Consider the following 14,839-nt stretch of genomic DNA (forward strand, 5'->3'; position numbering starts at 1 on the left):
GCGGCGCGGCTGCAGGCGGCGGGAGCGGTTGCCTCAGGGCCGCGCCGGCGCCTGTGCTTCCCCGGCAGGTACTACGAGTACGTGTTCGGACAGTCCCGCCGGAGGCGGGGCCGCAGGCCGCTCGGCGCCCGAACGGAGCCCGAGCTGTCGCAGCTGCAGGTGGTGATCGAGTCCCGGGACCCCGGCTGTCACAGCTACCCGCACCTCGCTTCCAACGAGGCCTGTGAGTACCGCGCACAGCCGGTCACCGCGTTCCTCTCTCCTTCCACGGCTTATACAGCATCGTTAGCGCTTCTTTTCCAGTCGTGTGCGATGTGAAAGTCAGCTGATTTTTTTTTTTTAAGGAACTGGAATCGTAGGCTCACTGAGGCGCTCGAGAACATTTCGCAATAGTGGCAACCAGAAGATAATTCTTGCTCTTAACGCTGTGGGAAATCTCAGCCCAGAGTGAATCATGAAGCTGGTTAGAAGTGTAACCTATGATTTCTGCAGTTTAGCTAGCATTCAACTCATTTACCTGCTGCTATCCTTTCTAGTAACTGTAATTAAGATTAAATTTAAAATTAAAAGAATCAGAGGTATTATGCTGTGCTGTACCCAATTATGTGTGCTGAGATCTATGTGTAGTCAAGAGATCATCCTTTCTTTCAGTACAGGGTGTTGTGTGAAGGCTGGCTTTGCTTATTCATCTGCTGTCCTTAGAAATAACTACATTTGATTGAAGCTACCTACACTGGCTTATGTACAGGATATTTCTGGTTTTCCTGGAAGACCGGAAGGTGTTCATTGAACTTCCTTTTATTCATCTTGCAGTATTATAAATCCACTTTCTTTCTATCAGTAGATACAAGAAAGGACTTAAAAACACGATGGTTATATTGGATTTGTTTTGCTATGCTTTTTTAGTTCTATGCCTGAAGTCTGGAGTGGAGAAGTACTCTAAGATCAAGTCCTAATCACCAGAGAAGTTTCTTAACAGAGATAAGGATGGTATTGCTTTTTCTCTGGGCAGGTTAGCACAGAATTCAACATATTCAATTCATCTAGTTCTGTCTTGAGATAATCTTCTGTACTAGGCAAGGCAGTTGTTTGGTTTCCAGGATACAGATCCTTAGAAAAAGATCCTTTTAATCTTAAGTCATATATCCGCAGCAGGATTAATTCCACCTGACTTGTGATAGAGTGTACTGATTTTAAGTTTACTCAGACTTTTTGGTACATTTAGCCAAGTAGTGCAGTTTTTGTGTGCAAGTTTATCATACGTTTCAATGCAAATGAGGTATAGCAGCAAAATTGCTAATGCTTTAGAAACTTTCTGCCACAGTCAGGTTATTATACTGCTTTGCTACTAGTTGAACTTTGAACTAGTTTGTGAACTTCATATTTTAACCAAAGCTAGTTCTTCTCTTCTGTCAGGGAATTCTGTCAGATTGTGTGATTTTTAGGTTGCACTCTTCCGAACAGTCAGAGTTTTTCCCACTGCTGTAGGAAAGGAGATTCCTGTTACAAATAACATGAAGTTTTCCTTATGTGGTAAGCTGAGCTCTCCAGACTTCAGCAAGACTTTGATTTTGTACTTTTAATGGGATAGCTTGTTTGGGGAGCAAATGCTAAATATGCAGTTGTTAGTCATTTGCTGGATTGAGCAGTCTGGCTCCTTTTCTTAATGGAGATGGTATGGATCAGTCAGTGACTATCCTATAGCAAGAGGATTGGATACGTAAAGTACAAGTTATCTGCCCTTCTCCCTGCTGGCTTCTTGCCTGCTTGTGTAAAAGGTTCCAAATAGCCATACAAAACTTGCTGTTCTGTGTTCATTTAAGGTATGATATATGTTCAGAAAAAAGCCTGCTGTCTTGGAAGTAAATCCCTGACTGAACTACGATTTACCACAGAAAGACCCGTGGAGATTGCAGTAGTCTTCTGTTTCTTACCCAGAACTTCCAGTATATGCAATCTGTGTTTAGATTAAAATGGAAGCTTGAGGTACTTTCTTCATGTCCCTGAATGGCTTTTCTCTGGTAGTTTAGACAAATGTTTGAACTGTATAACTTATAACCAACCGTTCTTTCATGCTGAGGTAGATCCACTAAATCATTATACAGCAATTTACCCCTCTGATTTTTTCTCTGCTGCTTCAAATGTGTGACTCTGGTTAGTTTATTATTGCTTTGATGTTTAAATAATAATATAAATATATAGCTTTATAGATATAGTGTATTTTTATACATATATATGTGATTTTTAAAAAAAATTAACATATTTAAAAGATACTTGTTTCTTCACTAAAACTTACTGAATCACCTTAAATGGAAAAACTAAATGATTTTAGCTTTTTTTTTTTCCCCAGTACTTTGTACTGTACTTCAGTACTCAAACTTAAGGGAGGATTGTTGTGGATACCTTGAGATACCATTCTTCATTTTACTTACCTAACTTCATCTCACTGCCCCCATACATGTGCTCATTAGATGGTGGGGTCTGATTCCCCCCACCCCCCCCCTTTGTAATTAGACCTTTATAGTAAGCACCTAACAATACTACTTCACAAGCTATATCTCTAAAAAAATAGGTAAGCATAATCTATATAAAAGGAAGGTAAAAGGAGAAGTAAACTTCTGCAGTTAGGTCTGGCTTAGTTACCCAACCCTTATCACCTATATCTTAAATACAAAAATATCATCTGATATGTTTTAAATCAGTTGGGTTAAACTTGGCTGGAATTCTGGCCCATGTGCAATATTTAACATTGCCATTATTAAGCACCTTATTTGTTTTAGCATCTTACTGATCAACTGTTGACTGTCTGACTAGTAGGTTGCATTATTTCAGGAGCACATAAATGAAAAATAGCTGCACGGTATCACTGTTGAAAACAGCATTGGTTAGAATTTAAAAACCAAAGGCAGATGTAGCACTTGAAGAATCTTTTTAATGCCTGTTAGCATCGTCCTGTCAATCCATGCTTCCTTGAGGAATAACTTTTTTTTTTTCTTTTCTTTAGATCATTTAACTGTAACTGAGCCTGTGGCTGTACTGAAAGCAAATGAGGTATGGGGTGCTTTAAGAGGTAAGCTGATACTTTTCCTATAGAGCTATTTGTTCTGGGCTTATACAAACTCCATGCCAGACTAAGAACCAGCTGACCGCTGAGCCTTGCCCTCATTCAGTCCTTCACAGGAAGTAAGCTTGGGCATAGAGGCCAGAAGGATACCCAGATGTGTGTTGGTCAGACCCGCAGTCCAGATGCTCAGCATCTCAGATCCAGTGGCACACCATACGTGCATTCTCGCTGTGCCTGAAATCAGCCAAGCCAACCAAATTCTGGGTGCTAAAAAGCTCTCTGATCTACAGCATGAACAGATTATTCTCTGACTGCCTCTAATAACTGAATATGCTGGACACATCACCAAGAAGATCATAATGCTGAAGTTTCAGTCTGCTGTTCTTACTGGAATGTAAGTCAAAATTAGCAGATTTTTCATGCTGAATTAGAAACTTCACCAGTTCCAGAAATGACAGGAATAGATGCATCACAACACCAGAAATTCCTACCTTACTCTCAGTAACTCCCATACTATTCAGGGATTAATATGGTGCAGCTGAGCTGTAGGGCTAATATGCAGTACTTGTGTATAATGGAGAGCTTGAATGGTTCTCTCTTCAGAACTTCGTTAACTGTGGTTCTTGAGCAATTAAGGAAACTGTGCTAAAGAGAAAGAAACCCAGCTACGAAGCATTCTTTCTAGCTATGTGAATGCCTGTAAATAGTTTCGGTCCTGTTTTTAACTAAAAATTTAAGGACAAGTACTGACTGGGTTGTACTCCAGATCACTTTCTTGGATTTTTTTTTTCTTTTCAGGTTTGGAAACCTTCAGCCAGTTGGTTCATGAAGATGACTATGGAAGCGTAAGTATAGCTATTAACTAAAACCACAGTCCTGATAACAAGACAACCACGTTCTTCATTAGGTGCTCTTCTAGAAACAAAAGATCTACTAGTTTCATTAAGTATTTTTTCATAAAATGATCCTTGGAAAGCTGTTAACAAACTGAAAAGTAAGTATTTCCTGTTTGAAATGATGAATATAAAATGGGAGTTCTAATTTTTAAATCTCCTTCTTACAGTTTCTTGTCAATGAATCTGAAATCGACGACTTCCCAAGATTTGCTCATAGAGGAATCTTACTAGACACTTCAAGGCATTATTTACCACTGAAATCTATTCTTACAAACCTGGTAAGTGGGCAGTTTTGTATCATTAATAATGAAGGCTTTTTGTTGTTGTGTTTTGCTCCCTGAAGTAGGTAGCAACTGGAGCTGGTATGAAAAGAGAACCCATCTCCTCCGGCTGACTGCTAGAAGAACAGAATGAACTTTGTTTGCTAAGTGACGGTCAGAACATACACCAGAGAGGAATTGAGTGGGCAGACGCAATGATTAGTGAATCTGTAAAGGAGGCTGGGATTTGTGGTACCTTGGGTTTTCTGTATTTTCTGTTGCCTAAACCAGCTCATGTATTTCTTGGAAGCATGTTCTGTGACATCTGACTGTCACCAAGCAGTACAGGGGAGACCTTGCAAGTCCTGGCTTCAGTGCCAGTGGTTGTAGGAAAGTTCCAGTCTTTTCAATAACCAGGCTTTAGTAGTCCTTTCTTAGGCTGCTAAGAGCAAGCCAGTAATTAAGTAGTACAGAGCAAGGGGGGAAATTGGAAATGTTCATTGGAAGCTACTGACTTTTTTCACCGCATCTCTTTAAAAAGAAGAACCACACAAACAAAAAAAACAAACAAAACTTTCTTCAAAAAGCTTAAGTAAGCACACGAAGAATTGTATACTCCCACCTTGATGGGAAAGTGGTGAATTTGTGTAATCATAGCAGCCAAAGCTGTGGGATTTCTGTTTCGTACTCCCCTTTTCTGCTGTTGAGATCCTTGTAGCAGGGCTTATTTGGTGGGTTGAAATGGAGAAGCCTTTGACTGGAGGACCATGCAGTTTCCTGTCTTGTCTCTGTCTTGCTTTTCCACAATGAAATAGTGTTAGAAATTTCCCTTCCATGTTGCAGAACTTTGCAGAGCAGGCTTAAGATGGGCAGGAAGACTGTGCAGGTAAAACCAGTCTTAATTTCTGAGGTTATCCTTGAACTGTGCTCAGAACTTGCCCCTCCATGGGTATTTACCACTTGTATTTACCTTTAAGACCAGTCCCTGTTCAGCAAGTAGTGTTTGTGTGGTGTTTCATTTACAACTGAGGGTGCTTCGAAGTCTCAAGTAGTTACTTGTGTCAATATTTGTTGTCTTTTCTAAGAGACAACAATGTCGAAAGAGTAACTTGACTCCTGAGACTTGCATTTCTAATCATTTTTGTGTTTCTGTAACTGTTGCTATTCTGTCTTCTTTCCTTAAATTATGTCTGTGACTCTAATACTTTCCCAGAGCTACATTTTAGGACATTTTGCTGGTTTAAGAACAAGCGCGCTTTTCTTCCCACCTCTGTGCCTTCTTGAATCCAGGCTAACCTAATAAAAAGCAGCAGTAATCCCTTCACTGACATGTGGTAATTAATGCTTAAGGCAGCAGTTCAAGTACATTTCTTGTCTGTGTTCAGCTGCTGTACTGTATTTCCAGGAAGGGCATTGTCCTTGAGGAAGGAGTGGCTGAGGTGAATGTCAGGAGATAGAATTTTCTATGTGGAAAGATGGTATTTGATAGAAATGCATGAAGACATGCAGTAATTAAAACTCTGCTGTCTAATAAAACACATGAGATAACCTGGGGGAATGGACAAGGTATGAATCTTCCTTTGCATTTGGTGGGACTTCCTGAAGAGATTTTGTCACTTCTTTAAACACGCCACTAAAGCTTGATGAAAAAAGAAGGGGGGAGGGGTGGAAATAATTGTATTGTGGCAAGGGATTGGAAGCAATTTTGTTGCAATTACTTAGTCCCGAACAAGGTAGAGAACACTCTGTCTGCTCACAGCACACACCACTTCTAGTGACTAAAAAACTTGCATAACCAGGGTATGTGTGTAACTGTCCATCTGGAGTCATAATTCTAAAATAAGTGTGTTAACACTTATCTTGATCTTCAAATTCAAAAAAGGGAAGTACTGACAGTGTAATGACTGAAAACATAAGGGGAACACTATCTTCTGCGGGGAAGATGCATGGTTTATTTCACATGCATTTGAAATGGATTCTGCAGAAGTCACTAGCAAGGGATATACTAAATAGTAGGAAACTCTCTCATGCTGTTTAGTTTTTGAGTCCAAAGTATTTAGGTAGCAAAGTATAAGCTTTTCTGTAAGCTGAAATAGCTGATGGTGCATAGAGAATTACCCAGATATGTTCTGAAGTGGAAGAAATTCGTAACCATTTATAGCAGTTCCCCTTCTACCAGCCAGTCTAGCATGATCAGATCAAGAGCTTGTCGACAGGAGTGGTGCAAATAGGTGGCAGAGGAATGGAGCTATAGTATAAACAGGCTGGTGTGTTTTGGTGTATGCTTCTAGGATTTGGTAAAACACGGTATGCTTTTTCTTTGGTGTTTTGTTTTTTGGGTTTTTTAAGTTGTTGCTTTAAGCATGCAGGATATACTGGGACAAGACCACCTCTTTTGCATAGGTTTTCTGTGAGAGTGAAGTGCTTAACTAGACTGTATTGCATTATTTGTTACAGGATGCCATGGCTTTTAACAAGTTCAATGTTCTCCACTGGCATATAGTAGATGATCAGTCATTCCCTTACCAGAGTATTTATTTCCCTGAGTTAAGTGACAAGGTGAGTAAACATAATTGGAACAGGATGGGAGGGCAGAAATCTGGCACATACTTCATCAAAATAAAATGCAGAGCCTACCAATGGTTGAATATGTCTGCCTTGGCTGATTGTGAAACAGTACCAGAGGACCAGTAACCAGCAAGTCCGTATTTAGAATCCTACCTGAGTGTCTGTGTAGACCATGTTCAAGTCTTCCTTGGTGGATGCATGGTAAATGACCTTCCTAACTCTTCTGTGCAAGATTGCTGGTGACAGTGATCCTCAGTGTTTGCAGGCCTTCAAGCAGTAATGGTGTGCAAATAACCTGTTGTGGTGAATACTGTGTGGATTTCTGTTGGTTTGTTTGTTTTAACTGGTAGACTTTCTGCCACTAAAACAAACGTAAGAGTTTCCTGTCAGCTCTAGGTTTGGAACCACTGCAGTAGTACTTTTGCCCTTTCTGAGATCTAGTTAACTTTACAAAACATAACATGTCTATAAGAGTTCCACATGTGAGAGGTTGTTTTCTAAAACAAATACAGTGCAATGTATCTCTTTATTTCCTGATTCACAGCAGATTTTGCTAATTAATGAAGGTCACTATGAGGTTCTTGCTCGGTCACGGTACAGTAGTAGCCAAATCAAGCATGAATAATTAAGTAGACTGAGCCTAAGCACAAGATTTGTGATTCTGTTTTAAAATGTGTTGTGGTTTAACCCAGCAGGCAGCTGAACACCACACAACTGTTTGCTAACTCCCCCCCCTCGCCCCCAGTGGGATGGGGGAGAGAATTAGGAAAAGAGACTAAAATTCGTGGGTTGAGATAAAGGCAGTTGAATAGGACAGAAAAGGAAGGGAAAATAATAATGATAAAAGAATATACAAAATAAGTGATGCACAATGCAATTGCTCACCACCCACTGACCAATGCCCAGCCAGTTCCCGAGCAGCAGTCACTGCCCCCCGGCCAACTCCCCCCAGTTTATATACCGAGCATGATGTCACATGGTATGGAATATCCCTTTGGCCAGTTTGGGTCAGCTGTCCTGGCTGTGCCCCCTCCCAGCTTCTCACTGGCAGGGCATGAGAAGCTGAAAAGTCCTTGACTAATGTAAGCACTACTTAGCAACAACTAAAACATGAGTATGTTATCAACATTGTTCTTGTACTAAAGAACAATCCAAACCACGGCACTATACCAGCTACTGGGAAGAAAATTAACTCTATCACAGCCGAAACCAGGACAAAATGCTTGCTAGAATCTGACCCTCATGAAAATTATGTCATAGGCAGTGCTTGAGTAGATACCGGGAAGAATTTTATAATTCAAAAATTGCAGATGTTGGCTGGTGCAGTCAGATTATTTCTCCTAGTAATGGCTGTGGAGTTCTGTCCTATTCCCCACTGACAGCTGGAGAGAGGGAGATGGCCTTTGCCTCAATAGCGGCCTTTTTGAAAGGCTTCTTGTTTACCATTGTCTCTTCTGAATAACTCAGCTGTGGAAACCATTTCCAGACAAATAGAAGCTTAAGGTGCTATTAATCATAAGGAGTCATGATGCTTTTCTTATGTAGTTTGGCTCTTTGGCAACCATCTGTTTCACCAAACTGTAGCAGTCTGGGTCATTTGTCACATTTGTTGGCTGTGTGGGAGTGGAATAACGCTCAAATTCAGCATCACAAAACAAACACACCGTGATGCTAAATTGGGCATTGTATCAAAACTGACAAGAAGAGGTGTTGGAAGAAGATGCCATTCTTTCTGACTTGGCAGAATTTGTCCATTAGTCTTGCATGTCATGTAACAAAGGCCCTGTGTTTCAGAACTAATGATGCAGAGGTGGAGGGGAAAACTAACTTGCCTCTGTACAGAAGAATTGAAAAATGTATCTTTCAGAAACCTGATGGAATAGAAACTAGCTTTTCTGTTCTCTTCAGTAACTGTGAGCTAAGGAGGAAAGGTTGGTTTCCTAAGGAGCTTTGTCTTGTTGTGGCAAAAGGGGTTAATTTTTGTGGGGTTGCTTTGTGTTCCCCCACCCCATCCCTGCTAGTCAACCGAAAAGTTCTGTCAGTACAATTGCACATGTGATAAACCAGGAAAGGCCAACTTACAAAACTGCTCTCCATTCTAAATTATAACACTTTAACCCAGATTTTGTGAGGTGCTGGTAGAACATTTTGTAAACTGTCTCTAAATGTGAATACTTTACAGGGAGCGTACTCCTATAACCACATCTATACTCCTACTGACGTCCGTCTGGTGATTGAGTATGCCCGGTTAAGAGGCATTAGAGTTATCCCAGAGTTTGATACCCCAGGACACACGCAGTCTTGGGGAAAAGGTACGTCCAAGAAAGTATTAATGGTTAAAAGATTGTGGTAAGTAGGGTGTAGCAAGCAAATGAACTTCTTAAAAAGCAGCCTGTAAAGTGCTTTGAAAGGCCCTTGATAAGAAGTAAGCAAGGGGCAGACTCAGTGATGGTCATGATCTTTACATTTTAGAGGAACTAAAGTGAACGGAGAAAGCTGACACTGCCTGTGCTGGATGTGTGTGCGAAGGCACAGGTATATTCTGTCTGCCTTAGACTTCATGTTGTTGTTATCCCCCCATCCAGTAGTCTTGAGTTTAGAGTAACAAGGCAGTGGCTAGAAATAGTGAGTTGCTGTCTCTAGAGTAGAGATTTTTGGTTTGGGAAGGTTATTTCAAAGTGGTTGATGTTTCTGTCTATTAGTAAAGTGGTAATCTGCCAGTGTACAAAACACAGCAAAATTGATGTTTCTTCACTCTCTATCTTCTGGGTTTCAGAGCAATACTTCTCTTGATAGAGAATGCTTGAACCCTGACAGTGGTGGTGTTTACGTGTACTCAGGGGCCAGGGAACCTTATGCCTTAATTCAAGGTGTGCTGGCTGCGATTTCACTGTAATTAACGTAAGACAATTTTGGCCAAACTGGAAACAGTAAAGATTTTTCTAGCGCTTCATAGCTTTAGCCATGAGGCAAGTCTTGTGCTCATCCTGTGGGGATGTGGCCATAATGTTGGAAGATGCCTCAGCCTCTTTCTCACTAATTTATAATGAGGAGGAAAAGAACAAAGCAAAACCTAAATTTGCTAAACAGTCTTTCTGAATCCTTCATCTCATGTGGTCTTTGCTGTTACAGAGCACTAATACCAGCCAGTGGCTCGCCTGGTGATATGTGAGGTGGTCTACATTCGTATTAAGATAAGGTTCAGCTCCCTTGCCTAAAATCAATTGTTCCTGATAGCTTCTTGTATAATAGCTTTTTTTTTAATGTGATGCACAGGAGCCAGTCCTGGCTTTGCCTATGAAACCTGGGTAGCTATGCTTTGTTTGCATTCAAATTCAAGATATTGGAGAGAAGTCTTAAGGCATGCAAGGAGGGTGGTTGAAGCAATCTACCACTAGGGCCCTGTTTGGGGGAAATGTGCTCAGAGTAGGAAACACACAGCCAGGGAGGTGCTGCTGCTGCAACCACAGTTTACCAAATAAACTGGACTTAGGAATCTCCAACCTACATACAGTAACTTTTTCCTATTTTGTTATCCTGGCTCGTGTTGCTTCGGGTATCTTGACTCAAGAACCAGTGCTTAGTTTTGATGTCTGTCTAGCCTTCCTTTCTTGTGTAGAGGTAAATTCCTAGCAGACTAAGGTAGGACATCTACCTTGATCCATGTGCCTCCCACCTACTTAGATGCTAACAAAGCAGAGTAATGAAAAGAGAAAAGAGGCCTCTGGAGCACACTCATTATATTTGGCTTCCTTCTAATTGGCTTCCTTCCTAAATCCATTAAAGCTTTTTTATTCAAGTAGTCATCTAGAAGCTTTTTTCCAGGTATAGTGACATGTTCCATAAATCAGTGTGTGTTTAAATCACAAACCTAAAAGTCAGAGTCCTGATTTCCAGTTAGAGGGTTCTTCAACGTTGGGCAAGTTGTTTTATTTCATCCTGCCTCTATTTGATCATACTCAAAATAGATGAGCACTTAAGTCATGAATATTAACCTTTTTGATATGGGTAACTGCCTCTTCCTGCTAGCAAAGTTAGCATACAGACATGGAACTGAATATCCTCTATTAATTGTTTCTATTAGGTCAAAAAGGTCTTCTCACCCCTTGTTACAGTGGAGAACAGCCAACTGGGTCCTTTGGACCTGTAAATCCCATTTTGAATACAACTTATAACTTCATGACTAAATTCTTCAAAGAGATCAGCAGTGTATTTCCAGATGCGTACATTCATTTGGGAGGAGATGAAGTGAACTTCGATTGTTGGTACGGTGACACTTCAAAGAATAAATATCTAGTGCCTCTTAAACTTGCTTAAATCCATCAATTATGGAACTCAGTTGTGTGAGACAGTTGCCACTGCTTAATCCAAAGATCTCCACTCTTACTTCTGTTAACTATTTACAGGCAGAGCATTTGTGATCCTCAACAAGCAAGTGATGTTGTGCAGAATTTTGCTTTGACTAGTAGTTTCACAAATGTTCAGGTACTCTAAAGGATTTCTTTATGAAAATTAACCTGGCAGGAAGGAGAACTGGTTTGGTAGAAAAGTACTATATAAGATAATTAACATTTAAATGCTTTGTGTTAAAGGAAGAGCAGTTCTTTCCATGGAGTTCTGCCTTCCAGAAAATCTGCTAACATTAAGTATTACAGTACTGACTCTTGTGTGCTTGTATTAGAAGTATGGCGTGTGTTAATAAAGTTTTTCAATTGGTTGTGGATTTTTAATATTTTGGAGTCTCTCTGCTGGGGTAACTAGTAATAAAGAATTTGGAGCAGATCTAGTTGGATGAGTATTCAAATTGATCTAGTTAGTATTTGTGCGTTCTCTTGAAACATCAAATCTGAACACTCAGGACTTGCTTTAATTTTTAAAAAGGAAGAAATTTTCTGACAAACACTTTATCTCAAAAGTGTCGGTTTGCTTTTGGGGTATTTCCCAAATTCTTTATGTCACTCATGCAGAACCCCTGGTACTATGGCTGCTCAGTTTCCAGACCTGCTGGTAACCTTCCCACAAAGTCGCAGAGAAGCCAGGAACCCCAGAACTCTTAGGAGCTCAAGGCAGCCTGCCAGGGACTGCTTCAGAACAGGGACTTGAGTAGTTCTACCAGAGCAGTAGGACTATTGGCTTTATTTCAAATCGGGATTAAACCGTTTTAAAATACCTAAATCATGTTAGCCTGCTGCTTCTGCTCTGTTGTGCGTTCTAGGCTACGGTGTGCCTAAGGCATCAGCTAGTGTGCTGTGCATAGGTGGAAATGGTTGGGAAATCTGGTTTAAAACAAAACAAAATTACTCTTTTTTTTCTTACTTGTTTTGTTGTTATTATTTAAGGAAATCTAACCCTGAAGTGAAAGAATTCATGAAGAAGCAAGGATTTGGCATTGACTATGCTAAACTGGAATCTTACTATATTCAGAAGTATGTTGTTTCTTTTTTTTAATTCTTGCTCAGCTTTTCACAGCCACTCTCTGAGGGTGGTGTTGAGGTCCAGATACTGAAGCTGATTTGGGTTAGCCTATATTGTTTGCAAAAATTGCCATGTACTGGGGACTACCCAGTTTTTTATTTTAATACACTGAATGTAAAGTTCACAGCTTTAAAATGTGGGACACAACAAGGGCATGTGGGCCAGTTCTGTGCATGCTCTGAATGTATTGGGTATCTTAAATGAGGTGTCTGCTGTAATGTCAGCACACGGGGTGGGGAGGAAAAGTCCTAAGGTTTCTGCAGTCATTTATTTGTCTCATTCTTAAATAACATGGATTTAGAGTCCTGTATGAGTTGCTGGTAGTTCTGAACATCAGTTTGTGTTACTGCACATGCATATCGTTGTACATGGGAGAGCATCCTCTTCGAGGCAGAGCGCTGAAGGCCAAAACCAGAAAAAAACGTTTTTTTCTTGGTTCCCTATGCAGTGCTGGGAAAGGCCTGATGTGCCTCAGGGTAGAAAACATCGCTAATTTGTGTGCCTGTACTGACCTCATTGAAGCTCACAAACATCTTATTTCTAAATTCTAGGATTTTGAACATTGTTTCCTCCTATGACAAAGGATACATGGTCTGGCAAGAAGTGTTTGATAACAAAGTGCAGGTAAGATGGGAAAATAAGTAAGATACTCTTGCGTAACAGCACAATATTGTGGGAGGCTTCCAAAGTAGACTATTAAGTAGTTATGGTTGTGTCTCTTAAGAGTTAAAGCAAGTCTGCTGACTTTAGCAAGTCTCCCCAGGTGTGGGGCCTGCCTTGAAATTATCATTTATTGAACATGTAAAATAGGTGGAATAGGAACACCAGCATTGAAGTGCATTCTAAAGGTGAACATAGATCATATAATATGCTTTAGAGCATCAGAGTAAAGGGAAGTTTCTATGAGTTTCCATGTATTACTGTTTTCCTTGCGTAACTGTGCATAACTGGTCTAGTAACACCAGGTGCTCAGCTTTTCAGAGCTGGTCAGATAACTGGTGAATGTAGGAACCCTCTTAGGGCATGAACTGTCTATAGTATAACCTAGGCTTCACTCTATTGTAAACTCTGTTTAAAACCAGCAAAGAGTTAATCGGCTTGGGGGGGGGGATTGGGGCAGAATTACAAAAGGTAGCTTCCAGAATTATGTTCTTCAGAACAAAATACCCAGTTTTGAAATCCATCATCCTTTTTCCTAGGATTGTCTTTAATGTTTTGGGGTGGGTTTTTTGTTTTGTTTTTCCCCCCTTTTAGCTTAAACCAGAAACTGTAGTTCAAGTGTGGATGGAAAACAGCTATGCTCATGAACTGAGCAGTGTCACTGGAGCTGGATTCACTGCTATCCTGGCAGCTCCCTGGTACTTAGACTACATTAGTTATGGGCAAGACTGGAAGAAATACTACAGCGTTGAACCGCTTAACTTCCCTGGTTTGTTACTTTTTTTATACGTGTGTTCTGTGCATGAAAGTCTTTGGTTCGTAGTAAGGTGTAAATGGAAAGAATAAGGCTCTTTAGAGTGGTCATGCAGTCACTATGATCAGATACGCTGTAATCAAAGGACTTTAATGTCAGCTAGGACTCGAAAACTCTCAAATAAAAAAAAAAGCAACTTTCCACTTCTTACGGGGAAAAGTGTTACCTTCCTCAAGCATCTGGCACTGGGGCTTGTGTGAGAAAGGATGCTGGACTAGGTGGACAGATGCATCATGAACTAGGGTCAGAGTTGTGCAAAATGGCTGTTGGTAGACATCAAATTTGTATGTTTGCAAGCTTCTGGAGTGTTAGACTCTTCTAGAAAAAGACGTTCTCTCCCTCTGGCTAAAGCTGATACAAACATCTTTTATTTTCCCCTGGGCTTTCATTTTGTGCAAGGTAGCTCTCAGAGGTGATTAGGGAGAACACCTGACTTCATAGCTTTTTCAAGTAATGTTCTGTATATGGTAAAATAAACAGTTTCAATCAGGACTGAAATCTCTGAAAAATGTCAGAAGGCTGAGGAATATCTTCAGAGGATAAAAGATAAAATCCTTTCTGACAGAGAAGGGAAATGGGTTCTCTGGGCAAATGGCTTGGTGGTTCTCACATTCAGTAACAAGACTACCAAATTAGTGCTCAGGATAGATATTTTATATGATAAAACAAACAACTGAACATCAATCCTGTCTCAATGTTGGAAAATGAAATTGTTGATATATGCCCATCTTCTGGGCAAATAGAAATTCTAACTTTCTGCTTTCAATTCAGGATCTGAAAAACAGAAAAAGCTTTTAATAGGTGGAGAAGCCTGCCTGTGGGGGGAATTTGTGGACGCAACTAACCTCACACCAAGATTATGGTATGAACGGCTTTATTGTTAGATTTTAGAAAGCCAGCTACAAGGTGCATTAATTAATCCAAGAGGACTGTATATTAGTGGTAACAGTGCTCTGTGCTGAACCTGAACAGCTATAAAAATTGATGCTTCTGCATATATAAGACCTGGTGTTAAAAACTTTAACCCATTCTTGGTTATAGACCATACCTACTCTAAAATTCAGTGTATCTTTACAGGCCTCGAGCAAGTGCTGTAGGGGAA

The 14,839-nt window shown here is 40.4% G+C and overlaps 1 protein-coding gene across 1 annotated transcript in view; it reads left to right on the forward strand.

The window, feature by feature from the left end:
- HEXB (hexosaminidase B (beta polypeptide)) overlaps window positions 1–14,839 on the forward strand; it is a 24,792-nt gene that overhangs the window by 6,894 nt on the left and 3,059 nt on the right. The window contains exons 4-15 of the mRNA XM_009327305.1: window positions 69–223; window positions 3,005–3,070; window positions 3,863–3,909; window positions 4,128–4,238; window positions 6,678–6,779; window positions 8,971–9,100; window positions 10,873–11,053; window positions 12,128–12,214; window positions 12,815–12,887; window positions 13,518–13,692; window positions 14,509–14,599; window positions 14,815–14,833. Coding sequence (XP_009325580.1) covers window positions 69–223; window positions 3,005–3,070; window positions 3,863–3,909; window positions 4,128–4,238; window positions 6,678–6,779; window positions 8,971–9,100; window positions 10,873–11,053; window positions 12,128–12,214; window positions 12,815–12,887; window positions 13,518–13,692; window positions 14,509–14,599; window positions 14,815–14,833 — 1,237 coding nt within the window. The remainder of the gene's footprint in view (window positions 1–68; window positions 224–3,004; window positions 3,071–3,862; window positions 3,910–4,127; window positions 4,239–6,677; window positions 6,780–8,970; window positions 9,101–10,872; window positions 11,054–12,127; window positions 12,215–12,814; window positions 12,888–13,517; window positions 13,693–14,508; window positions 14,600–14,814; window positions 14,834–14,839) is intronic.

This window comes from Pygoscelis adeliae, unplaced genomic scaffold, assembly GCF_000699105.1.
Source record: "Pygoscelis adeliae isolate BGI_AS28 unplaced genomic scaffold, ASM69910v1 Scaffold26, whole genome shotgun sequence".
NCBI classification, from domain to species: domain Eukaryota; kingdom Metazoa; phylum Chordata; class Aves; order Sphenisciformes; family Spheniscidae; genus Pygoscelis; species Pygoscelis adeliae.